A 26,334-nucleotide genomic window follows, 5' to 3' on the forward strand; every position below is an offset into this window, starting at 1 on the left:
GCAATGTAGTGAGCTGTCAGTTATACCTGCAAACTCCTGAGAACTCACTCTCTTTTCTACACTGAGACAGTTCATTTGTACCCAACAATAGATTAAAGTGACATGTTTTCGGTTAAAAGGGTCACAGTGCAGATTTGCGAGTTGAGTCTGCGAGCAGACTGAGACAGCAAGTTCTGAGATGACGTTACAGGACCCGCTGGCGAGTTTAATGTGAGTATACTAAACTCATTTCTGATCTCTAGTGTCCACATATAATTTTCATTCAGGAGTCAAGGTGTGTGGGGAAAAATACGTGAATGCTTTTCTCTTCTTCAAACTATTCTGGAGAATGAATACTTTATTTAGAGATGTTGCTTAGTTATGATTTGTGACAACAACAACAACAACAACAACAACAACAACAACACCGACCACTGCAGCCGCATGCCCCCTACTTAACACTGCCCACTCACAATGGACTGGTCGAAAGAACATCTGTTGTTCAGTTCAAGCTGCCACCATAGTTACTGCACTGATGTCACTTACATGTAACAAATAAAATCATATACCCCGTAGCTAGAATCATGCTGGACACACAGGCAGAAATTTTGCACACAGATTCAGAACCACAATGAGGGCACTCTCAGGGATCGCCATAATAATGAAAAAGATGAGTCGAGCCCTATTCTGGAAAAATTTTAAAATTCTGGATAATGTGCCCAAACAACATCTTGAGAGGAATGGAAACTTTTTGCACAAGACTGGGGCAGTCACAATCTCTTTTGAACAGTAATTGTATTAGGAACTAGTATATGGACTTTTTCTTGTTTGTTGTTGGAAGTAATAGAGGCTGCATATCAAGCAGGTGCTGACTTTTTCCCAGTGGCAGCATTTCACCTACTGTCCACTATGTAAATGGCTTTCTGGATTGTTTACTACATGCTTTGTGTTGCCTCTTTCCCTAGATGGTGTGAACAACTAGAAATGGTATTTTGTCACAAACTCGTGTTTATTGATAAATTATATTTTGTCAATGTTTATGATTTTAATGTATTGATACTACAATAAATGGTTTCCTTTCATTGTACAAACATGTATTGAGATAGATAGCAATGACAAATTTATGTACATATTCAAAATTATGTATTTCAGGATTATTACTTATGATTTTATCTCGCAGGTATACAAGTTTTTGAACTGCTTATCTACTATGTCTATTTATGTTTTTATTGCACTGTGGATGATTTTCATTTTAATAATCTAGATCTTTATTGCAGTTATGACCAGAAAAATGTATATAATGTACAGAATCAAAAAAAGTTTAGTGAACTTTTGTAATGCACATTTATGCTTAGTTTGGATCCTTACATTAAATTTCATTTTGCTTTTTAAGAGAATCATCGTAGTACATACAGGACACTTTAAGTGCCATGAATGTTCACATGTTAATTTTCTTTTTGTTATCAAGAATCCTGACAAAGACAATACCCAAAATGAGTAAAATTATATAAGGTGGCTAAAGATATTTGCTATCGAAACCAGAAATTGATACAAATCCACCAGAATTCTTTTAACAACAATTAATTTCAAATAAAAGGAGCACTAACCACTGACCATGTTCGGGGATGAAGACTTTACTACCTGAATTCACAGATGATTGGAATGCTGAAGTTCATACAACTCATCTGAATTTTTCTTAACTAAGTTTTTTCTCTAAGGTCAGTACCACATTTCTCAATTGAGCTGGTATTCATGGAAGACTATCTTAGCACTTCTGCTTACTTGCAACCTAGCCAATAACTATGATGGGTATGTTCTAAACTGTACTGTCACTTTTGCATCAAATGTGAAAACAAGGCTTTAGAAATGCAAAACCTCCATCAGTACATCAACAACCTCACATGCACTTTCTAGCATTGCAGTCTTTGCAACTTTATGGATTATTTGTGCTCTCATACAGCACACACATTACTCTAATCCTTACTAACATGGTTCGACTTTCCATGCCATGCAGAGTTTTCGCAGCCTGGAATCTGTCAACCATCTTGTGAAGCTCAAATCTTACAATTTACTGAAATCATGTTCATGAATGCCTCCAAGTCTTTTTTTTCCCCTACTATATGTTTTACTTATTATTTTAAAAGTCACTGTATCTGTACAGTAAATATTCAACAGGTTGGCAATTGTTATTACTACCTTTCCCTTTCATGGGAATTCTGGTCCTTGACTGAACCTATCTACAGCCAATAAGCATACTGTACTTACCAGGCACATTAAATTGGTATTATTGCAGCCGCAAAAAGTTTTCAAACTGGTATGTGTACAGGTGAATACAGGCTGCACCAATTCACATACATTTAAGTGTGTTTGCTGACAAACTTTTACTGGTACATGCATCATTTTTATGTATTGGTTTTTAATGTAATATACTGTAACTAAGAGTTTATGGAGAGGACACCACACCTAATGGAGCATGCATTTATGTGGGGATAAAATGTTCGTTCTGTTTTCTAATGCAAGCATGTTTCAGAGATAGGAAGTTGCAGTTCTGATTAGTTCATTAAGTTGATAAACAATTGTTCAAAATTCTTTTCTCGGACATGTTAAGGAATTGCTTAGCTTTTAAAAGGTTTTATATCTGGGCTATTTCAACTGAGCCTTGAACCAGCAGATATTAACTGGATGAACAATTGTTCATATTTAATATTTTTTTAATTAACTAAAGAACTGCTTGAAACGGTCATGTGTTGTCTATTCTAACTCAGCCACAAAGCAAGATATATTAAATCACTAACAATTTTCCTATTCAAAGTCTTTTTTTTTACTGCCAAAGAGCTGCTTCATTTTAAAAATGGTTTTCAATGTTATCTTGTGCAGCTGAGCCACAAATTGCCAGATGTTAAAGGACTAAACAACTGTTCAAATTTATTAACACTACTAAAAAATATATATATTTTTGTAAAACATTATTCAGTTTTTACAAGGGTCACAATGACAATAATGAGCAACAATTTTTAAAAAATTTTAATCTTTAATTTTTAGACAAACCAAGTACATAATTTTGATCTCTCAGGTTTTCTTGTTATAATTGATTAATAGTATGCTTCCAAGTGTTCCACCGAATTGTTGTTTTCATTTTGTGCACTAAAATGGAAAAATGCATTAAATGGAAACAACAAACTGGCAGAACATCTGCAAGTACACTATTATTACATCATCGTAATATATATACTTTGTCACTTTTCTACAAAGTCTCCATTTTTTGCATGCATTTGTCAATCTTTCTGCAATTTTAAAAACAGTTTTACAATACAAGTCCGTTTCTATTTCCCAAAGACACTGGTGCACTGCTTGTCGAACATACTCTACCATCTAGTAGTGTTGGCTTCACATCTGCTCCTTAAGACAACCGAAAACTTGGTAGTCAGATATTGCAAAAGTCAGGTTGTAGGGAGGATGTGGAAGATTTTCCCACCCAAATGTTCTGATCTGCTGTACAGTGATACAAGCAGTGTGAAGATCCATGTTGCCCTTTTCCAGGGAATTTATCACACAATACACGATGAAGTTTCAAAAGTGTCTGTATATAGTGGATATATGGACTATCCAGGTTCAAGAAAATCCCGGAGAAGCATGCTTATAACTTTTCCAGCAGATGGCACTGTCTTCATTTCCTTTTTTGATGGTGAATCCAAATGGTGCCATCCCATACTCTGGTACTTCGTTTCATCAAGTTTGCAGTGATGGAACCAGCTTTCGTTGCCTGGCACAATCCTCATCCAAAAATAATCATCTTCATTTTGAAACCTATCAGGGAGGTTTTGGGTGATGGTTCTTTTCTGAAGTTTTGGATCTTTGGTCAACTATAGGTGCAAACTTTTCAATAAATTAAGTTTTGAGTCATTTCTTGCACTGCACTGTGTTATCCTGCAATGATTTCATTTATTGTGACATGCCTGTTTTCTTTAATGATCTCATCAACTCTTTCCTCAATGTGTTCCACGAAGGCAGTTTGAGGGCGACTGCTACTTGGCTCATCTTGAATACTCATCTTTCCATCTCTGAAATGTTTCACTCACCTCTTTACACTGTTGGCACCTATGCAGACATCTCCATAGACACAATAAAGTGTGAAGTGAATTTCAACAGCACATATTCCCTCTTTAACAAGGAATTCAGCCACACCACACTACTGGAATGGAACACTGATGGCCATTTTGGATGCACTGCCTATGGTCAAGCGGCTGATGTTAATGATGTCACCATATGACAACATGTGATTTACAGTCTGTAGGTTACAAGCCTGCAGTCAGTTTTGTTACATTGTTGGAATTGAAATTTTAGCAATTGGTTGCTTACGGCTTTCAGTATGGCCCTCATAAAAGCTTTAAATGTTGCTATTTCTGTATGTGGAGTTTTTCTTTTCAATCAAATCTATTTATTAAAATAAACTGGTTAAATATTACTTGCACATCTTTTCATCCCAATCAATAAAAACCATTAATGAAAAGGTCCAGCAGAGCCACAATTTTACAATAACCACTGTCTCACTGTATATATAAATTGTTCACTGTTACATCCTGTCAACAACCTCCCTTTTTAGAATAAAGCATTGAGATTCCTGAGCATACTATGTTCTTTTAATTTTTTTGTCTATGCACAATAAAGTATTGTACCCAACACTTACTATCATGAATATTAAATACAACACAGCATCTCAGTGGCTGACCAAGGTGCAATAGGCAAAAGCACAAACTGTATACTGCTTCAGAAAAGTCTTGGTTGACACCAGTGTATGAGTCAACTAAGAGTTCACTCCTTACCATATATGTGTGACCATTCAATAAAAATAAATGAGCAAGAGCAAGCAGCACATATTGGTATTACACAGTCCACTCTTACAGTGTGTGTTTTGCAGCACAATGATGTGGATCTGACTCCATGCTGTAAGCTTAAAAATCTCAATACGTCCCAACTGGACATGAGAACTCTTTCTACAACACACTGTTCATTACAGTCAGTGTGTTGTCATTAATTTTGGTTAAATCCTTTGTTGCGTAACCACGGGTTCTAAGTGACCCATCTCTTTCAGCCATATCCTATACAACATTCTTAAAGAAAAAGACTGTTTCAGAAAGCCTTATTAGTTTCCTTGCCTTCTTGGTGTTGCTATCAACAATGCACTTTTTTTTCTTTAGGTACAGGATGCAGTGAAAAAATAAGGCTCATTAATGTTATACTTTATGCAAAAAGACAGTAATGTGTGTAGATTAGTAAGTCACATGATCAAGGCAAGTTTAAAAAGAAATCCCAACATCAGAGAAAAAAAATGTGCCCAGTTCTAAATACTTTTGAAAGAAATTGTCTTTAACTTTACATGTCTCAAACTACTGAAGGTTTGGATTGTAATTCTACATACAACCACCTCAATAGCAATTTTGGTGCGTCTTTATGAATATTGAGGGAAAAGGTCTATAATTGAAACTGAAAGTAGCTACAAAGAAGTCACAAGAAGACCAACAACACCAGATGATGTCATCTACACTCCTGGAAATTGAAATAAGAACACCATGAATTCATTGTCCCAGGAAGGGGAAACTTTATTAACACATTCCTGGGGTCAGATACATCACATGATCACACTGACAGAACCACAGGCACATAGACACAGGCAACAGAGCATGCACAATGTCGGCACTAGTACAGTGTATATCCACCTTTCGCAGCAATGCAGGCTGCTATTCTCCCATGGAGACGTCGTAGAGATGCTGGATGTAGTCCTGTGGAACGGCTTGCCATGCCATTTCCACCTGGCACCTCAGTTGGACCAGCGTTCGTGCTGGACGTGCAGACCGCATGAGACGACGCTTCATCCAGTCCCAAACATGCTCAATGGGGGACAGATCCGGAGATCTTGCTGGCCAGGGTAGTTGACTTACACCTTCTAGAGCACGTTGGGTGGCACGGGATACATGCGGACGTGCATTGTCCTGTTGGAACAGCAAGTTCCCTTGCCGGTCTAGGAATGGTAGAACGTTGGGTTCGATGACGGTTTGGACATACCGTGGACTATTCAGTGTCCCCTCAACGATCACCAGTGGTGTACGGCCAGTGTAGGAGATCGCTCCCCACACCATGATGCCGGGTGTTGGCCCTGTGTGCCTCGGTCGTATGCAGTCCTGATTGTGGCGCTCACCTGCACGGTGCCAAACACGCATACGACCATCATTGGCACCAAGGCAGAAGCGACTCTCATCGCTGAAGACGACACGTCTCCATTCGTCCCTCCATTCATGCCTGTCGCGACACCACTGGAGGCGGGCTGCACGATGTTGGGGCGTGAGCGGAAGACGGCCTAACGGTGTGCGGGACCGTAGCCCAGCTTCATGGAGACGGTTGCGAATGGTCCTCGCCGATACCCCAGGAGCAACAGTGTCCCTAATTTGCTGGGAAGTGGCGGTGCGTTCCCCTACGGCACTGCGTAGGATCCTACGGTCTTGGCGTGCATCCGTGCGTCGCTGCGGTCCGGTCCCAGGTCGACGGGCACGTGCACCTTCCGCCGACCACTGGCGACAACATCGATGTACTGTGGAGACCTCTCGCCCCACGCGTTGAGCAATTCGGCGGTACGTCCACCCGGCCTCCCGCATGCCCACTATACGCCCTCGCTCAAAGTCCGTCAACTGCACATACGGTTCACGTCCACGCTGTCGCGGCATGCTACCAGTGTTAAAGACTGCGATGGAGCTCCGTATGCCACGGCAAACTGGCTGACACTGACGGCGGCAGTGCACAAATGCTGCGCAGCTAGCGCCATTCGACGGCCAACACCGCGGTTCCTGGTGTGTCCGCTGTGCCGTGCGAGTGATCATTGCTTGTACAGCCCTCTCGCAGTGTCCGGAGCAAGTATGGTGGGTCTGACACACCGGTGTCAATGTGTTCTTTTTTCCATTTCCAGGAGTGTATTTGGAAGTTCAACAGCAGATGTATTTGTAATAGACTTACGCTGAATGAGTCTCATAATATAGCTTTCAACTGCCTCAGACCAAGCACTTGTCTTTCATGACAAAAAAAAGACATCATAAGAATGAGAAATTAACTTTGTTCCTTCATAACTTCTTGTGTATCTATCTTCACAAGGGATAGAACAACAATAGCCACAAAAAGAACCCAAACAACTTTATTTCCTGAGTTGTTACATAATTAATTTTGGTGAAATTCATTAACTGCCTGAAGAGCATCAAAAGTTTTGACAAAATAATAAAAATTCTTGCTTTAACAAAAAAAAAAAAAAAACTTATATGCATAATAACAAATCGTGTCTCTTCTCAAACTACACTCTTCTGAGAAGAGAAAAGAATAACACAGTATCAGTTTGGGCTATAACACATGTGTTGGCTCCCAGAAAGATGCTCACTCATAACACTTTTTGAGCAGACACCTTCTCGTGATAAAACACAGTACTGTCCATTCTTTCTTGAGCTATTACTGATTATGTATGGGAAGCAAAGAGAGAAGGCCATGTCTTGGATATAGATTTCCATGAGGAGCATTCCAGAAGGATGAAGTTCCACTTCCACTGCAAAGTGCAGTTGCTTTCTGCTTAATTCAGAGTATCAACTAATTTACAAGGAGCTTTAAGAAGTAAATGAATACCTGAATGTTTTGAGTATCTGAAATGACATTATAAATTGACATGTTTAGTAATAGTATATATTTCTATACAATCCTATACTGTGTACTGGTTCTACTACACTACAGTACTTTTTTACCGTGTAACACTGATGTTATAGATATCCAAAATGAGAGCAAAAGGGGAGCGTGTGCCCCTCTTTGAATCTGTGGGTATTGGCTTTTGATTTTACAAAATTCTCTAAGATATAATGCTGTCGAGTCAATGGGAAATACTGTGACTTGTAACTCTTGTTTTCTAACATGGCAGCAGTACATCTTTACATGCCTGTCAAGTCATTGGCAATCCCCACAAGGATGTCATCTCTTGTTGATGCATAAGGAAGTCATGACTGTAGTTAACCATTTGTCTGTGGACAATGACTAGTGATGGCTTGCTGATTGAACATCCAGTTTTAAATAGCAGAACAACTGTTGCAGAGTGTACACAACATGGCCATACTATGGTATAGGTATGTACATCCCTATTTAATCTATGAGCCCAATGCACCAGCTGTAAACCGAAGATACTATTTTCTGAACTACAACACAAAAGAAAGAAAGTGAAATTTCCATGTCAAAAATTGTCCTCTGCAGGGATTTGGAGTTTCTCATACCCAAAAAAGTAACACAGCACAGCAGGCAATCGTAGAGCTATGAATTCTGCAGACCAGCTGTGCTGGCATAGCTGCACAATAAAACTATTACTTGTGCTATACTGGAGAGACAAGAATTGTCTTGCTCAATCCAGTGGTGTTAAAATATTAATTGCACCAATTTGGAGTGGCTTTTGGATATTTCACACCTCATTTAACTGTATACTGGCCCTAAGTTACACTTCATGCACCTTTCAAAACATATTTTGTTGAACATTACTTATGCAAGTATTTAAGAAATGTAAAATCTATCAGCATGATCAGATTTGAAGTTTTCTAGGCAAACAACAAATTTATACCATAGTTAATAAGCATTCTCTGAAGCTATTTCCATTTCCTGACTTCAAGGATTGTTAAAGAGGCAGTTTTATTGGTTATTTTTGTTGATAGCCAGTAGTATTTTCTCAATCATTTGACTTTTATTCTACTTCATATTTCTACGTTCAGTTCGAACCTAACATTACCAGTACTGTAATGTAGACAAATTCCTTCTGTGAATACAAAATTGTTCAGGCTTTCATGCCCACTTGTTGACAAACTGCCTATTGGCTTCTGTCTCGGGTTCTTCGGCTGACATTCATCTAATGATTTTACTGATGTTTTGCCAGCACGAGTGGCAGCCACAGACAGAAGCCAATAGGCAGTTTGTCTTTTGTGAATGTTTTCTAGCTTTGTAGCATTAGTTTGTAATTCATTAGGTACTCTGAATTTACATTCCCATATGATTAATTTCCAAGGAAGATCAAAGAGTTTCTTAGATCGGCGAAGGAGAAAAGGGACCCACTTGCAATGTTGGGAATATACCATATACCATGCGCATGTGGGAAAGTTTATGTCAGAATGACTGGACGATCAATTAACACCAGGATCAAAGAGCATAAGCAACATTGCAGATTGTGGGAGGTGGAGAAATCGGCCATGGCAGAGCACGCACTGAGTGAGACCGACCACGTAATAAAATTTGCCAACACGGAAGTTCTGGCTGTAGAGAAGCACTATCACACAAGCTTGTTGAGAAAAGCTGTAGAAATACAAAAACACACGAACAGTTTCAATAAGAAAGAGGAAAGCATTAAAATAAACAGATCCTGGCTTCCTGTTCAGCAGCGAAAGACCGTCGCAGGTAGCAAGAGGAGAACCGCACCGGAAATGACCGCAGAGAAGCCCTGATGTTGGCACGCCAGGTACATATAGTCTGCAGGCATGAGCTCAGCGCCAGTTCACCACTGGCAATGGAGGGTGAAGCTTTGACAATGCCAGCTACTCTTGCTGGCAAAACGTCAGTAAAATCATTAGATGAACGTCAGCCAAAGAACCCGAGACAGAAGCCAATAGGCAGTTTGTCTTTTGTGAATGTTTTCTAGCTTTGTAGCATTAGTTCGTAATTCATTAGGTACTCTGAATTTACATTCCCATATGATTAATTTTCAATAGCAGAATAAAAAATGTAGTATCTGTAGTCAGATTAATAACATCAAAAGAATACTATTGAAATTTATTTGACGTTTCATTAGCAAAATAATCTATCATAATCCTTTTGCAGTTGGCCATTTTGACAGGTAAGTGCTAAAAATGTGATACATTTTTATACTGTCAGGCTATGTTCTATTTAAATTTTGATGTATCATGCTATATTCCATATTTTTAAATATGAAAAACTACCACTTACCTACAAAAGTTTGTTGTTTACTATAGTATACTCAGATTGTCATATTCTTTCACTTTAACTTGTTTGTGAGTGATCAAATAAAAAGTTGTTTGTAGAAAGTAATAAACATTTGGTTTTGTTTCCTTATAATTAACACTACACTTCATTTAAAGAAGGCACAGTAATGCCCATTGGAGAGAAGAAAGTTCAAAGTTTTGATACAGCTGCACTGTTTGTTTGTAGCAACACGGTGACTATACCACAAGAGAAATCATTTGTGGGTTGGAATTTGTGGGAGGTCAATCCACTGCTCAAGTGCAATGCGTATTCCATCATTGATTCAGCAAGACACTGTCTCTGCACAAGTAGATTTAGACTGGCATTAAAAAATCTTCAAAATTGGTTGTATTTGCAATGGGGACAAGCACAGGCAGCCACACACCTCTGACAAAAACGTCACGCATATCCGAGATGTATTCACGTGGAGCCCTCAGAAGTCCACAAGATGGGCAGGCCAGGAACTTCAGCTACTCTTCAGTATCTGAGAAAATGATTTGTTGAAGCAGTCAATTCAATAAAAAGGGACCTGTTGGTTCATGTATGGAATGAAATGGACTACCCTTTCAATGTTTCTCAAGTAATGCATGATGCTCTTGTTGAGTGTATGGAATAGCGTCTGTGCAAACATGAAACTTTGAACCTTCCTCTATACAGTGACAGGCACAGTGTGTTTCTATCTTTCAAAGCTTGTCTGTAATAAACAACCTGTTCTTTATTTTTGAACCACCGAGTATTACCTAGAGAGACAACAATTATAATAATTGGACAGTACATTACAGTCTGTCTGATGTATGCTGTTCTGTATCACCTAACATTTGTATTTAAGAAATGTGATGCCTTGTTACACCTTGCACAAATAATTCTTGAGCGTCTTCTTATTCACTTGTAAACAAACACAGTCTTTACTCTTTCTTGTCAGGAAGTTTTCCCAGACCTGGAGAACCACTTGGATCAGCACATGCATTTTTTCTTTTAACCATTCAGCTAACAAGCTTCAATTTCCAATAGAGTAAACAAATATCAGGAATCATTTTTTTCTTCCTTTATTGTGCTCTTTGTACAATATGTATGAGTTCTACACCATTCTTGACATAATGCTGAACGCTACTTTCTTACAGTAATGCAGAGTTCTCTCTCATCCAAACAGGAATACATTATCATTTCATGTGTGTGTGTGTTCCGCCCATATACTGGTTGCATTTGTGTATTATTTCTGATTTCTTTCCTATTTTGTTTTTATGTTGGACTTCAATATCACCTGCACCAATTTGTAATGTTTCGAGAATTTCCGCATAAATTCTAGAACCACTCGGCCTTTGACCGTCCTCAACACACAAGGAGGTGTACACTCGCACACACACACATATCCATCCATACATACAAGACACAAGCAGACATTTTCTGCTTGTGTCTTGTATGTATGGATGGATATATGTGTGTGTGTGCGAGTGTACACCTGTCCTTTTTTCCCCCTAAGGTAAGTCTTTCCGCTCCCGGGATTGGAATGACTCCTTACCCTCTCCCTTAAAACCCATATCCTTTTGTCTTTCCTTCTCCTTCCCTCTTTCCTGACGAGGCAACCGTTGGTTGCGAAAGCTAGATTTTGTGTGTATGTTTGTGTGTCTATCGACCTGCCAGTGCTTTTGTTTGGTAAGTCTCATCATCTTTCTTTTTAAATATATATATATATATATATATATATATATATATATATATATATATATATATATATAGTTATAATAGAAGGAAACATTCCACGAAGGAAAAATATACTTAAAAACAAAGATGATGTGACTTACCAAATGAAAGTGCTGGCAGGTCGACAGACACACAAACGAACACAAACATACACACAAAATTCTAGCTTTCGCAACAAACTGTTGCCTCATCAGGAAAGAGGGAAGGAGAGGGAAAGACGAAAGGATGTGGGTTTTAAGGGAGAGGGTAAGGAGTCATTCCAGTCCCGGGAGCGGAAAGACTTACCTTAGGGGGAAAAAAGGACGGGTATACACTCGCACACACACACACATCCATCCACACATACACAGACACAAGCAGACATTTGTAAAGGCAAAGAGTTTGGGCAGAGATGTCAGTCGAGGCGGAAGTACAGAGGCAAAGATGTTGTTGAAAGACAGGTGAGGTATGAGCGGCGGCAAATTGAAATTAGAAATTAGCGAAGATTGAGGCTTGGCGGATAGCGAGAAGAGAGGATATGCTGAAGGGCAAGTTCCCATCTCCGGAGTTCTGACAGGTTGGTGTTAGTGGGAAGTATCCAGATAACCCAGACGGTGTAACACTATGCCAAGATGTGCTGGCCGTGCACCAAGGCATGTTTAGCCACAGGGTGATCCTCATTACCAACAAACACTGTCTGCCTGTGTCCATTCATGAGAATGGACAGTTTGTTGCTGGTCATTCCCACATAGAAGGCTTCACAGTGTAGGCAGGTCAGTTGGTAAATCACGTGGGTGCTTTCACACGTGGCTCTGCCTTTGATCGTGTACGCCTTCCGCGTTACAGGACTGGAGTAGGTGGTGGTGAGAGGGTGCATGGGACAGGTTTTACACCGGGGGCGGTTACAAGGGTAGGAGCCAGAGGGTAGGGAAGGTGGTTTGGGGATTTCATAGGGATGAACTAAGAGGTTACGAAGGTTAGGTGGACGGCGGAAAGACACTCTTGGTGGAGTGGGGAGGATTTCATGAAGGATGGATCTCATTTCAGGGCAGGATTTGAGGAAGTTGTATCCCTGCTGGAGAGCCACATTCAGAGTCTGATCCAGTCCCGGAAGTGGGGCACTTTTGGGGTTCTTCTGTGGGAGGTTCTTGGTTTGAGGAAATGAGGAAGTGGCTCTGGTTATTTGCTTCTGTACCAGGTCGGGAGGGTTGTTGTGGGATGCGAAAGCTGTTTTCAGGTTGTTGGTGTAATGGTTCAACGATTCCGGACTGGAGCAGATTCGTTTGCCACGAAGACCTAGGCTGTAGGGAAGGGACCGTTTGATGTGGAATGGGTGGCAGCTGTCATAATGGAGGTACTGTTGCTTGTTGGTGGGTTTGATGTGGACGGAAGTGTGAAGCTGGCCATTGGACAGGTGGAGGTCAACATCAAGGAAAGTGGCACGGGATTTAGAGTAGGACCAGGTGAATCTGATGGAACCAAAGGAGTTGAGGTTGGAGAGGAAATTCTGGAGTTCTTCTTCACTGTGAGTCCAGATCATGAAAATGTCATCAATAAATCTGTACCAAACTTTGGGTTGGCAGGCCTGGGTAACCAAGAAGGCTTCCTCTAAGCGACCCATGAATAGGTTGGCGTACGAGGGGGCCATCCTGGTACCCATGGCTGTTCCCTTTAATTGTTGGTATGTCTGGCCTTCGAAAGTGAAGAAGTTGTGGGTCAGGATGAAACTGGCTAAGGAAATGAGGAAAGAGGTTTTAGGTAGGGTGGCAGGTGATCGGCGTGAAAGGAAGTGTTCCATCGCAGCGAGGCCCTGGACATGCGGAATATTTGTGTATAAGGAAGTGGCATCAATGGTTACAAGGATGGTTTCCGGGGGTAACAGACTGGGTAGGGATTCCAGGCATTCGAGAAAGTGGATGGTGTCTTTGATGAAGGATGGGAGACTGCATGTAATGGGTTGAAGGTGTTGATCTACGTAGGCAGAGATGCGTTCTGTGGGGGCTTGGTAACCAGCTACAATGGGACGGACGGGATGATTGGGTTTGTGAATTTTAGGAAAAAGGTAGAAGGTAGGGGTGCGGGTTGTTGGTGGGGTCAGGAGGTTGATGGAGTCAGGTGAAAGGTTTTGTAGGGGGCCTAAGGTTCTGAGGATTCCTTGAAGCTCCGCCTGGACATCAGGAATGGGATTACCTTGGCAAACTTTGTAAGTAGTATTGTCTGAAAGCTGACGCAGTCCCTCAGCCACATACTCCCGACGATCAAGTACCACGGTCGTGGAACCCTTGTCCGCCGGAAGAATGACGATGGATCGGTCAGCCTTCAGATCACGGATAGCCTGGGCTTCAGCAGTGGTGATGTTGGGAGTAGGATTAAGGTTTTTTAAGAAGGATTGAGAGGCAAGGCTGGAAGTCAGAAATTCCTGGAAGGTTTGGAGAGGGTGATTTTGAGGAAGAGGAGGTGGGCCCGCTGTGACGGAGGACGGAACTGTTCCAGGCAGGGTTCAATTTTGATAGTGTCTTGGGGAGTTGGATCATTAGGAGTAGGATTAGGATCATTTTTCTTCGTGGCAAAGTGATATTTCCAGCAGAGAGTACGGGTGTAGGACAGTAAATCTTTGACAAGGGCTGTTTGGTTGAATCTGGGAGTGGGGCTGAAGGTGAGGCCTTTGGATAGGACAGAGGTTTCGGATTGGGAGAGAGGTTTGGAGGAAAGGTCAACTACTGAATTAGGGTGTTGTGGTTCCAGATTGTGTTGATTGGAATTTTGAGGTTTTGGAGGGAGTGGAGCTGGAAGTGGGAGATGGAGTAGATGGGAGAGACTGGGTTTGTGTGCAATGAGAGGTGGTTGAGGTTTGCTGGAAAGGTTGTGAAGGGTGACTGAGTTGCCTTTCCGGAGGTGGGAAACCAGGAGATTGGATAGTTTCTTAAGATGGAGGGTGGCATGCTGTTCTAATTTGCGGTTGGCCTGTAGGAGGATGCTCTGAACAGCCGGTGTGGATGTGGGAGAGAAAAGATTGAGGACTTTTATTAAGGATAGGAGTTGACAGGCGTGTTGATTGCCTGAGTTGATGTGTAGGTGAAGGATTAGGTGGGTGAGGGCTATGGATTGTTCAGTTTGGAACTGGTATAGGGACTGATGGAAAGAAGGGTTGCAGCCAGAGATGGGAACAAACCCACATCCTTTCGTCTTCCCCTCTCCTTCCCTCTTTCCTGACGAAGCAACCGTTTGTTGTGAAAGCTTGAATTTTGTGTGTATGTTTGTGTGTCTATCGACCTGCCAGTGCTTTTGTTTGGTAAGTCTCATCATCTTTGTTTTTAGATATATTTTTCCCACGTAGAATGTTTCCCTCTATATATATATATATAAAGATGATGAGACTTACCAAACAAAAGCGCTGGCAGGTCGATAGACACACAAACAAACACAAACATACACACAAAAATCTAGCTTTCGCAAAGGCCTTTACAAATGTCTGCTTGTGTCTGTGTATATGCGGATGGATATGTGTGTGTGTGCGAGTGTATACCTTTTTTCCCCCTAAGGTAAGTCTTTCCGCTCCCGGGATTGGAATGACTCCTTACCCTCTCCCTTAAAACCCATATCCTTTTGTCTTTCCTTCTCCTTCCCTCTTTCCTGACGAGGCAACCGTTGGTTGCGAAAGCTAGATTTTTGTGTGTATGTTTGTGTTTGTTTATGTGTCTATCGACCTGCCAGCGCTTTTGTTTGGTAAGTCTCATCATCTTTCTTTTTATATATATATATATATATATATATATATATATATATATATATATATACATATATATATATATATATAATAGAGGGAAACATTCTACGTGGGAAAAATATATCTAAAAACAAAGATGATGAGACTTACCAAACAAAAGCACTGGCAGGTCGATAGACACACAAACATACACACAAAATTCAAGCTTTCACAACAAACGGTTGCTTCGTCAGGAAAGAGGGAAGGAGAGGGGAAGACGAAAGGATGTGGGTTTGTTCCCATCTCTGGCTGCAACCCTTCTTTCCATCAGTCCCTATACCAGTTCCAAACTGAACAATCCATAGCCCTCACCCACCTAATCCTTCACCTACACATCAACTCAGGCAATCAACACGCCTGTCAACTCCTATCCTTAATAAAAGTCCTTAATCTTTTCTCTCCCACATCCACACCGGCTGTTCAGAGCATCCTCCTACAGGCCAACCGCAAATTAGAACAGCATGCCACCCTCCACCTTAAGAAACTATCCAATCTCCTGGTTTCCCACCTCCGGAAAGGCAACTCAGTCACCCTTCACAACCTTTCCAGCAAACCTCAACCACCTCTCATTGCACACAAACCCAGTATCTCCCATCTACTCCATCTCCCACTTCCAGCTCCACTCCCTCCAAAACCTCAAAATTCCAATCAACACAATCTGGAACCACAACACCCTAATTCAGTAGTTGACCTTTCCTCCAAACCTCTCTCCCAATCCGAAACCTCTGTCCTATCCAAAGGCCTCACCTTCAGCCCCACTCCCAGATTCAACCAAACAGCCCTTGTCAAAGATTTACTGTCCTACACCCGTACTCTCTGCTGGAAATATCACTTTGCCACGAAGAAAAATGATCCTAATCCTACTCCTAATGATCCAACTCCCCAAGACACTATCAAAATTGAACCCTGCCTGGAACAGTTCCGTCCTCCGTCACAGCGGGCCCACCTCCTCTTCCTCAAAATCACCCTCTCCAAACCTTCCAGGAATTTCTGACTTCCAGCCTTGCCTCTCAATCCTTCTTAAAAAACCTTAATCCTACTCCCAACATCACCACTGCTGAAGCCCAGGCTATCCGTGATCTGAAGGCTGACCGATCCATCGTCATTCTTCCGGCGGACAAGGGTTCCACGACCGTGGTACTTGATCGTCGGGAGTATGTGGCTGAGGGACTGCGTCAGCTTTCAGACAACACTACTTACAAAGTTTGCCAAGGTAATCCCATTCCTGATGTCCAGGCGGAGCTTCAAGGAATCCTCAGAACATTAGGCCCCCTACAAAACCTTTCACCTGACTCCATCAACCTCCTGACCCCACCAACAACCCGCACCCCTACCTTCTACCTTAAAACCCATATCCTTTTGTCTTTCCTTCTCCTTCCCTCTTTCCTGACGAGGCAACCGTTGGTTGCGAAAGCTAGAATTTTGTGTGTATGTTTGTGTGTCTATCGACCTGCCAGCGCTTTTGTTTGGTAAGTCTCATCATCTTACTTTTATATATATATATATATATATATATATATATATATATATATATATATAAAAACAAAGATGATGTGACTTACCAAATGAAAGTGCTGGCAGGTCGACAGACACACAGACGAACACAAACATACACACAAAATTCAAGCTTTCGCAACAAACTGTTGCCTCATCAGGAAAGAGGGAAGGAGAGGGAAAGACGAAAGGATGTGGGTTTTAAGGGAGAGGGTAAGGAGTCATTCCAGTCCCGGGAGCGGAAAGACTTACCTTAGGGGGAAAAAAGGACGGGTACACACTCGCACACGCACACATATCCATCCACACATATATATATATATATATATATATATATATATATAAGTGGCGATTTCACAAGCGACTATAAATAAGAAAGCATGAGTAATGAAAGAGAATGCAAGCAAGATTAAAGTACAAAAGTACTCATGATGTTTATTTAAGGAAAGTCAGTGTAGCGAATACTCTGATAAACTGAGGAGTTGGAGGCTAGTGGGACTTTAATAGGGTATGTAAACATATTACCTACTGAATAGTCTATAGACATGGAATCCATTAAGTGTATAGAAGTTGAAAAATAGAGGAGGACTCCAGGGATTAGATGAAGTATTAAGAAGTAAATGTGAAGTATAGAATAGAAAATATTTAATTATAGTATACATAGGAATGTATACCTGTGTTAATGAACCATGAGGCCTACTCAGAAAGAATAAGGGGGGCGTACCTGGCATTTACTGGATATAAAGGGCATGCATACCTGTAGTCTAATGAATAGGCATGTTGTATAAAGGGGTGTACCTACCAGAATAGAGAGAAAAAGTGCACTCATATGGTCAACCCAGAGGCAAGGTATAGGTACTGATCCTAGGGGAAAAGGACAGTATCATGACAGTAGTCACACATTTTCTAAGTATTATTCTGGTAAGTTTGAATTCTATACACAATGAGCATTATTATGTGCTATGTAAGTTTACAAGTGTCAGAAGAAACACTTTCATGTTACCCAGCTTTCCTCTAAACTACATAAAATATTAGAAGTAATACATACATAGGAAAGGTAATATTGAAGATGAAAACAGAAAATAAATTACTCAAGTGTCACAAACACCTGTTCTTCACAATTGAAAATAAAAATAAAGTCTCACATTTCCTAAATACTAGTAAGGCTCACTGGATCACTAATGAATACTCAGGTATTGATATCAAAGAATCACTCAATGTATTCTGTTAAAATGTGAACTTTTATTAGGTGTGATATTAACGTACATGATGATTATGTATAAAATATCGCGTGTTCGATCTGAGGAGGGGGATATGTAGTGTTTTGAGAATTCCATGTAAATTCTAGAACCACTCAACCTTCGACCATCTCAAACACGCGATATTTTAAATGTAAGTGTGAGAGAGCCTATTTACTGCACATTGCCTAACTGTGTGTGCAGGTCCGAAGTGTGTAGTAAGAAGACTGTAGACACAGTGATCAAATGGCACCGACAAGTGTTTGCTGGTCGCACCATGGAAGTTTAATGAAAGAACACGGCAAACTCGAGGAACTTCTGGGTTATTCCATACTGTTTTATAACTTTGACTATTGTAGTGAAAAAAAGGAAGAACAGTTGAAATATTATTAAATGGATGCTGGTCTTAAACTTGGAGAGGATAAGACATGTATTCAGATTCAGGATGAGAATGGACTTGGTTTTTAAGCCAACTTTCTCTTATGTGTAAGTGGACTTTGTTCCTAACCTTTGGATACACAGGGAGACTTACTTGACAGTGTTTGTTTGTGTGGAGAATGAGATTTGTAAAAGTTTTGATGTCTGAATATACGAGGGTCACCCCAAAAGAAATGCATACTATTTTTTTTTTTTAATCCATCTTTTATTCTACATATTTGAAAGTTTTACAGTGTGTAGATGCATCCTTTAGGAACAATATTTTCATTTCTCCACATAACTTCCATCCCCTTGCAACTGCCTTACACCATTTTGGAACCAGCACCTGTATACCAGCATGGTAAAATTCTGGACCAACCTGTTGGAGCCACTGTTTGGCAGCGTGCACAAGGGAGCCATCATCTTCAAACCTTGTTCCACAAAGAGAGTCTTTCAGTTTCCCAAAGAGATGATAGTCACATGGAGCCAGATCAGGACTGTAAGGCGGGTGTTTCAGTGTTGTCCATCTGAGTTTTGTGATCACTTCCATGGTTTTTTGACTGACATGTGGCCATGCATTGTCGTGTAATGGCAAAACATCCTGCTTTTGTCAATGTGCTCGAACACGACACAGTCGAACTTGAAGTTTCTTCAGTGTCGTCACATATGCATCAGAATTCATGGTGGTTCCATTGGCATGATGTCCACAAGCAAGAGTCCTTCAGAATCGAAAAACATCGTAGTCATAACTTTTCCAGCATGACAATTTGCTCAGTGTGATGCGTCTGTCAGCAGTCACCAATTTGTTAACTCTCTGCGCATTATCTGGAGTGCGTGCAGCACGAGGTTTGTTGCTGTGAGGACACTCCTCAATATTGCCGTGCCTGCTTTCATCACATAACCTGCTTGCCCACCGACTAACTGTACTGCGATCGACAGCAGCATCTCCATACACCTTTTTCAACCTCTTGTGGATGTTTCCCACTGTCTCGTTTTCACAGCACAGGAATTCCATGACAGCACGTTGCTTCTGATGAACGTCAAGTGTAGCAGCCATCTTGAAGACATGCTGTGATGGTGCCACTCACGGGAACAGGTTGAACTAAGTTTGAAAACAAGCGGGAAGGATGTATCTACACACTGTAAAACTTTCACACATGCAGAATGAAAACTGTATTTTTACAAAAATAGTGTGCATGTCTTTTGGAGTGACCCTAGTACATCAGTAAGTGAAGCAAAAGAAACTGTGTATGTCTGCTTATTTTTTGTTACAAGTAGAAAGAGTCTTGAGAAATTCCAGTTCCTAGCAAATATACTTTGGAGAAGAAGAGAAAAGGAGGTTGCAGAAGCAAGCTAACCAGCAACGAAAGTCAGCTGACAATCTCAAGTAAGTTGTATCGTTAAAGAAGTGGGAGTTTACACAAATCTTTCACCACTAAGTCGTCCAAAACGTTAGAAACTTTATTAGACAATAAGAACTGTTCACTGAAGTTTTTTCTGTTCGTATTTACACACTAGTACTGTACCTGAAATGATGTACATCTTTCCCCTAACTCCAAAGTTCTCTTTAAATTGGTCTTAAAAAAATTCTGTTTTTCCTTACAGTGTCAGTAAAGTGGATACCTAATTTGAATAGGCTTTTTACGACTGGTACACTTATAAAGTTGCCTATTATGAAAATGTGATAACCATTATTCAAATGACTACCCACATGCAGGAATTTCTGATCAACACAGTATCTTACGTCCTCTTGCAATTTCATTTTTATCTTCTTGGGTTTTAGCACCTTTGTAAGGATAATATGCAAGGCAACAGCATGTTACTGAGTCACAAAGCATCCAGAATTTAAGTACCCAGTGGTGGTGGTGGTGGTTTCTTTTTTTGCAAGTGTGACATTTAGTACAAACTGGACTTCCATCAATGATAAGCTGTTCATATGTAATGATGTCTGAACATATCATCAGCTCATCAGCATAATCAACCAATTGCTGGTATGCGGGACGGGACAAAAAAAAAGATTTTTTGTTATAAAAATTTATTCATGAACCTTTTCACAAAATTCCTTCAAATGCCTTCAAAGTACTCTCCACTGAATGATGCATTTGACAAGTCCCCCCCTCCCCTCCCCCTCAACAATTGCCATTTGAAAAGCTGTTTTTACTGTTTCCACATCATCATAACACTTCTCTTTTAGCACTTTTTTCATTCACTGGAATAGGAAAAAGTCACATGGGGCTAGGTCTGGCTAATATGGAGGTTGGGGACTGACAAATTTAGCAGCAACACATCTCATGTGCAAATCCTCACACAAAATCTGCTGGCACGAGCTCCAACTCAGGCGTCTCTGTTGAAATTTGGCCAATTGTCAAATGATGATCTTCATTGACTTTTTGGCTGATTTTTTCAACATTTTGCTCACTTTGTGACTTTGCAGCACATCCAGAATGAGGTTGGTCTTCAGCACTCGTCTCACCACATAAAAAGTGCCCAACCAGTCAGAAACTTGTGTGTGGCTCATAGCATCCTCCTGTAAAGCCTCTCAAAGCATTTAGTGGGTCTCTGTAGCTGATTTTTAAGCACAGAACAAAATTTCACACACTCTCTTTGTTATTTAAAGTTGCTATAATGACTTTGCAAGATCAAACTGAAAACAGCCACAGAAATACAACACTACACTCACATGTTTATCTACACACTGATGCCATCTGCACAGTTGTTTCATGGAGGTCTTTATTAACTCTCTCTAGTGGGAGAAATCTGTAACGAATGGCAGTGCCCTCTCAGTCTTGTTTTTTTGGGTCCTCCCTGGTATGATACATGGATTGTAATCAGGATGACCTGGTCCTGGGCACTTCTTGCTATCAACAAGATAACAGAGTTTAGTATGATGCCTAAATCACTGAGCAGAATACATTTTGCAAAACCACAGAAAGCCCAAGATAGTTTATTTCTTCAGTAAGAAAGCACTGTAGGTCTTTACTTAATTCCATTATCAGCAAGTATGCTATAAAACCTCTTGCCTCAGTTGTTGTGACATTCCTCCATTTTTTTATATGGGCTGGACAAAGTAGCTGCATATTAGATATAAATCACTTGGATGAGCGATTTGGTTTGGTGACAATCAGCTGAAGTAACATTGCAGTGAAAAATAAACTGAAATATTCAATTGCAGAAGGTCCCAATGGTAGCATATGTCACCTCATGAAATGGAAGTTGTACTGACTGTAGTGTTTCAGGGGCAATCACTTCTTCAGTGTAATGTTCATCTTCCATTTTGTCTTCATTTTCATTCTGTATATTAACAAGAGCATCACTGCCACTTTCTGAAGTGGTACTATTTTCACTACAGTACATTTTATCACCAGATAGTTTCAATAACTCGAATTTCACCATAAGTAAGTCCTCTTATTTGGACCAGGCATTGGACTCATTTAAAAAAAACACATGGAACAAACAATATTAAATAACAATACTGTACAAAACAATAATGTAGGATAAAATAAAAAATATATAAATAAGTATTACTAAGTACGATGTCAACAAACAAACAATGCAGTATCAGAGTTAACAGTCGTCAATATTTCACTTCAACGACACTCCAAATTCAATAACTATCACTGTACACATAAACTGAAACACTGAGCATCAATACTGAGCATGTTAGTACCATCTAGTGGTGAATTTTATATGCTAAGTATGCTAAGCAAAACTAAACAGAGTACCAACAATTCAGCACTCTGACGCTTCTGCCATCAGTAGAGGGTGACAACACGTTGTTACCTCAACATTCATTCAAAGTTTTAAAAATTGTATGGTGATAACTTTCAGTTGTTTGAGATATTTTTTTATGTACTTCTTGTCAAATTTAGTTCTTGGAGCAAGACATGTTTTTGGGACCCACTGAGCCAGTTATATCAAGAATGGCAATTTCAGAATCTTGTCCCCTCTTTGTCAAATTTTTGTTGACACTCACAGTTGGCTGTGGCTGTGCAGGAAGCACTAGCTATCCTAAATTTTCCAGTGCCCCTTGAATGAAAAATGGTGAGTGCTACATTCCTTACAATCCTCACTGTTTTTGATTGAGGATTATTGTGGAAGCTATGGGAGTACAACAGCCACGCCATTTCTGGATTAAATTGATATATTCCTCCAACAGTAACAGCTCCAAAGCCAATACTGCAATAAATCAAACCTAAAGCTATCAAGCACACTCCAATAAAAGGTTTCCTGGTGTGCACCTGAGTTGTATTAAATGCTGCAGTGTTCCTCAACAGACCACCTTACCTTCCAGACAGTTACTTTCATGCTTGTATTCCCTGAAGTAACAAGTAAGCAAAACTGTGTTGAAGAAGAATTTCAAACCACCACATGCAATCATTCAAGCTTACAAATTTGCTTTTAGAAATTGCTTGAAACAATACAGACAGTGTACTGTGACACTCCCATTTTAACTCTACATCCATCAGTCACAATACCATGCATAGTTGTTGTTTTTGTAATAGCTGCATTTTGTTGAACCAGGCAACAATAGTTTACATGAGACTGGATGCAGCTCTAATGCCTTTCTTGGAAGTATAACAACAGAGCAAAACATCATTCTCAGAAGTCTGATGTAATACCAACACACACAAATTCAACTGCTAATCAGAAAAATAATGTACAGTCTTTTGCTATAATTAAACAAGCAGTATTCACAGTGGTCTTCACTTAACCAGCAAGTTTTCAAATAATCAGTGATCCTAAATTACCAACAACTTAAATTCTATTTTCACGTTTTTAACTGCTTTAACTTTTAAAGTACTGTGATCCAAAACTGTCTGAATCCTGCACTTTACTTTCACCTGTGTGAAGGAAAAGGATTTTTTATAATGTATTTAATAGTGAATTGCACCTACTAATGCATCTTGTTACAACTGTGTCACATGAAGCATTGGTTCTGAAAGGAAGTGTTACACACATTGTGCATGGCAAACCTGTCTGACAAACTGCCTTATGTACTATGTGTGCACGCAGATCCAAGTTTTTGCTTGAATTCAAAACTAAGAATCTAAGTTACATTCACAATGTGAGCTAGCAATGGAGCAGAAACATATAAGAGACACAGCAGCATGATGCATACTGGTGTAAAAGCACAAACATATGCATGTAAATTTTACTAATACCATAACTGTGGATCTTTCCTGATCTGTACCGTGTACATTAGATTCTTTGTTATTTGTAAACTAAAATTTGTTAGTGGATCAGTATTCACCAATAAATGACGATGATGATGATGATGACATACCTTTTATCAGAAATGTCTGATTCAGAATACCCATTCATCAACTGGTTAGGGGTCCATTTTATCGTAAGAGAACTTGCAGTTTGATGTAATGACAAATATCCAGGCAGAGGTTCAGTCCGGTCTTTCTGGAAATCAAAATGATCCATAAGGTCATCATGACCTCTAAGGAGCTTTAAAGCGCATTCATTTTTAAACCTACTTCATGCAACCACTTTCACAATGACTGACAACTAGGCAACAAATGTGTAGCTCATAAATACGCTTATTGTAACTAATATTAAGAAAACACTATGACCTAAAACAACTATTTCAAAGAGTCGACATTAGTACAGCAAAGAGTAAAATACATGGGTACACATGTATTCAATAACCTGCCAGAGTATACTGAATGTAGATAATGTGGCGGAGTTTAAGACAGAATTAAAGAACTTTCTGTTGGGTAACTCCTCCGCTTTCACTGGCGAATATCTTCACAAAATTTCTCAATGTTTAAGGTTATTTTAGAATTACAATTGGCACTCCATTGCTATTGTCTTTCGTAATGATAAGTGTTTCATTGCACAGGTCTTAAATTAAGTAATATGTGCATCTTTGATTTGTTTCCACATCCTACAGAAACCTCGATGCAAGATCCATGGAATACAACTAATGTCATGGCAGTAAGCAAACACACTGAAATAATCATATTTCTAAATATCACATTTGGCAAATACTTTAGAGTGCTAGTAAAAATTTTACACTACACAACACACACACACATACACACAAACACACACACACACCTCTATATTCTAGCATACACATTTTCACAGTTCTACCCGTTTGCCTTCACCTCACACTTTACATTAATTTCTCTCATATTCTTCCACCAGTCCCAAACGCATTAACTACCTTGCTTGTTCCTTATCACTCCCTTTCACTAACATTGCTATCTTACAGCCTATTATCACATTTACCATTTTTGTTCTTACCTAAGCTCCAACTTGTTCCCATACTTCTACAAATGTGTCAATGTGCTGCTGTAGGAGAGGAAGAATTGGGGAAAAGTGGCTGATGGCTAGGAGGTGGAGGAGGTGGCAGGTGCAGAGGATAAGAATGTGTGAGGGAGAGGCAGCACACACATGGGACAGGAATGTGACAAGAGCACCAGCACTGTTGAGTTCATGCAGTGCAGAATAACAATGACGTGGAGGAGTGGATTGGGAGGGGGAAACAGGATGGAGAAATGGGACTCCAGGGAAGAGGGTGTGGGTGCAGGATGAGTGAAGTTCGGGTCCTGGGACAGAGGCGAAGGTGAATGACAGTTAGGCATGGAAGACTGCAATGCTGTCTGTTACCATTATCTAAACACTTAACATGACCACAGCAGCAACAGCTGTGCCATTCAGCATTAATGCTCTTTATATATTAGACACTAAAGTATAGTACTGAATTTGTTTTGCAAGATCGTGGAATTCCACAATTATTAAATTCATACAGCAGGACAAAAATTTACTCCATAGTTAACAGCTAGTTTCATATGCAATTTAGTACCACACTTGTTACTATGACAAGAATGTTGCTTACGTTATTGTTCATGTTCGATCAAAGTTATATGAGTATTTATTGATTAGCCACAGCATAAATAAAGTGTTATAAGTACTTCCAGTCAATATCTTAAGACTGTATATTGACTTTTACCATGCACCTAAACTGACCTGCACACTGCTTCCTATTTACACATGGATCTTGAATTGAATTGAATTTTATTTGATTCTGTAAGATTACATTGTGTAGAGTAAATGTACGTGTAATATAGGACATGTCAAAGTATTAACATTCTTTATCACTTATTTTTCTACACCTTTAGCTTACATTTTACATCACTGATAATGAGTAACAATATATACAAATTTAATGGCATAAGTATTCTGCAACACTGTAAAACTCTTTTTCAATGAGATAGTCTTTAAGTTTCTTTGGAAAGTCATTGTGAAGTACACTATCTTGCAGGGTTTTGGGCAGACTTCTTAGTAGTCTGATACCAGAGTACTGGGGTCCTTTTTCTAGCATTGCCAGTCGGTGGGGTATGCTCCGTATTTCATTCTTCTTTCTCGTATTGTGGGTGTGTACACTAGCATTTGTAATCCAGTCCTCACTACCTTTTGTGATGTACATTATTGTTTTGTATATATACAACGATGAAAAAGTTAAGATACCTAAATTCTTGAAACAGTTTCTGCATGTTTCAGAGGTCTTTCTTCTTAAAATGGTCCTAACTGCTCTTTTTTTTTTATGTGAGCACTCGTTTTGTCTCTTGTTTGTTTGAGTTTCCCCACACAGTCACTCCATACTGTAAGTATGGTTCGAAAAGTCCATGATACACTGTACACAGAAGGTTCTTGTCTGAATATTGTGATAGCTGCATCATTAAGAATATGACAGAGCTCAGTTTCTTACAGACA

At 39.9% G+C, this 26,334-nt stretch overlaps 1 protein-coding gene across 1 annotated transcript in view; it reads right to left on the reverse strand.

Annotated features, from left to right (window-relative positions):
• The window catches only part of LOC126100186 (small G protein signaling modulator 1-like), a 292,492-nt gene that overhangs the window by 193,296 nt on the left and 72,862 nt on the right, over positions 1-26,334 (reverse strand). The window contains exon 9 of the mRNA XM_049910745.1: positions 23,891-24,015. Within this exon, the coding sequence (XP_049766702.1) occupies positions 23,891-24,015 (125 nt within the window). The remainder of the gene's footprint in view (positions 1-23,890; positions 24,016-26,334) is intronic.

This window comes from Schistocerca cancellata, chromosome 9 (assembly GCF_023864275.1).
Source record: "Schistocerca cancellata isolate TAMUIC-IGC-003103 chromosome 9, iqSchCanc2.1, whole genome shotgun sequence".
Classification (NCBI taxonomy): Eukaryota; Metazoa; Arthropoda; class Insecta; order Orthoptera; family Acrididae; genus Schistocerca; species Schistocerca cancellata.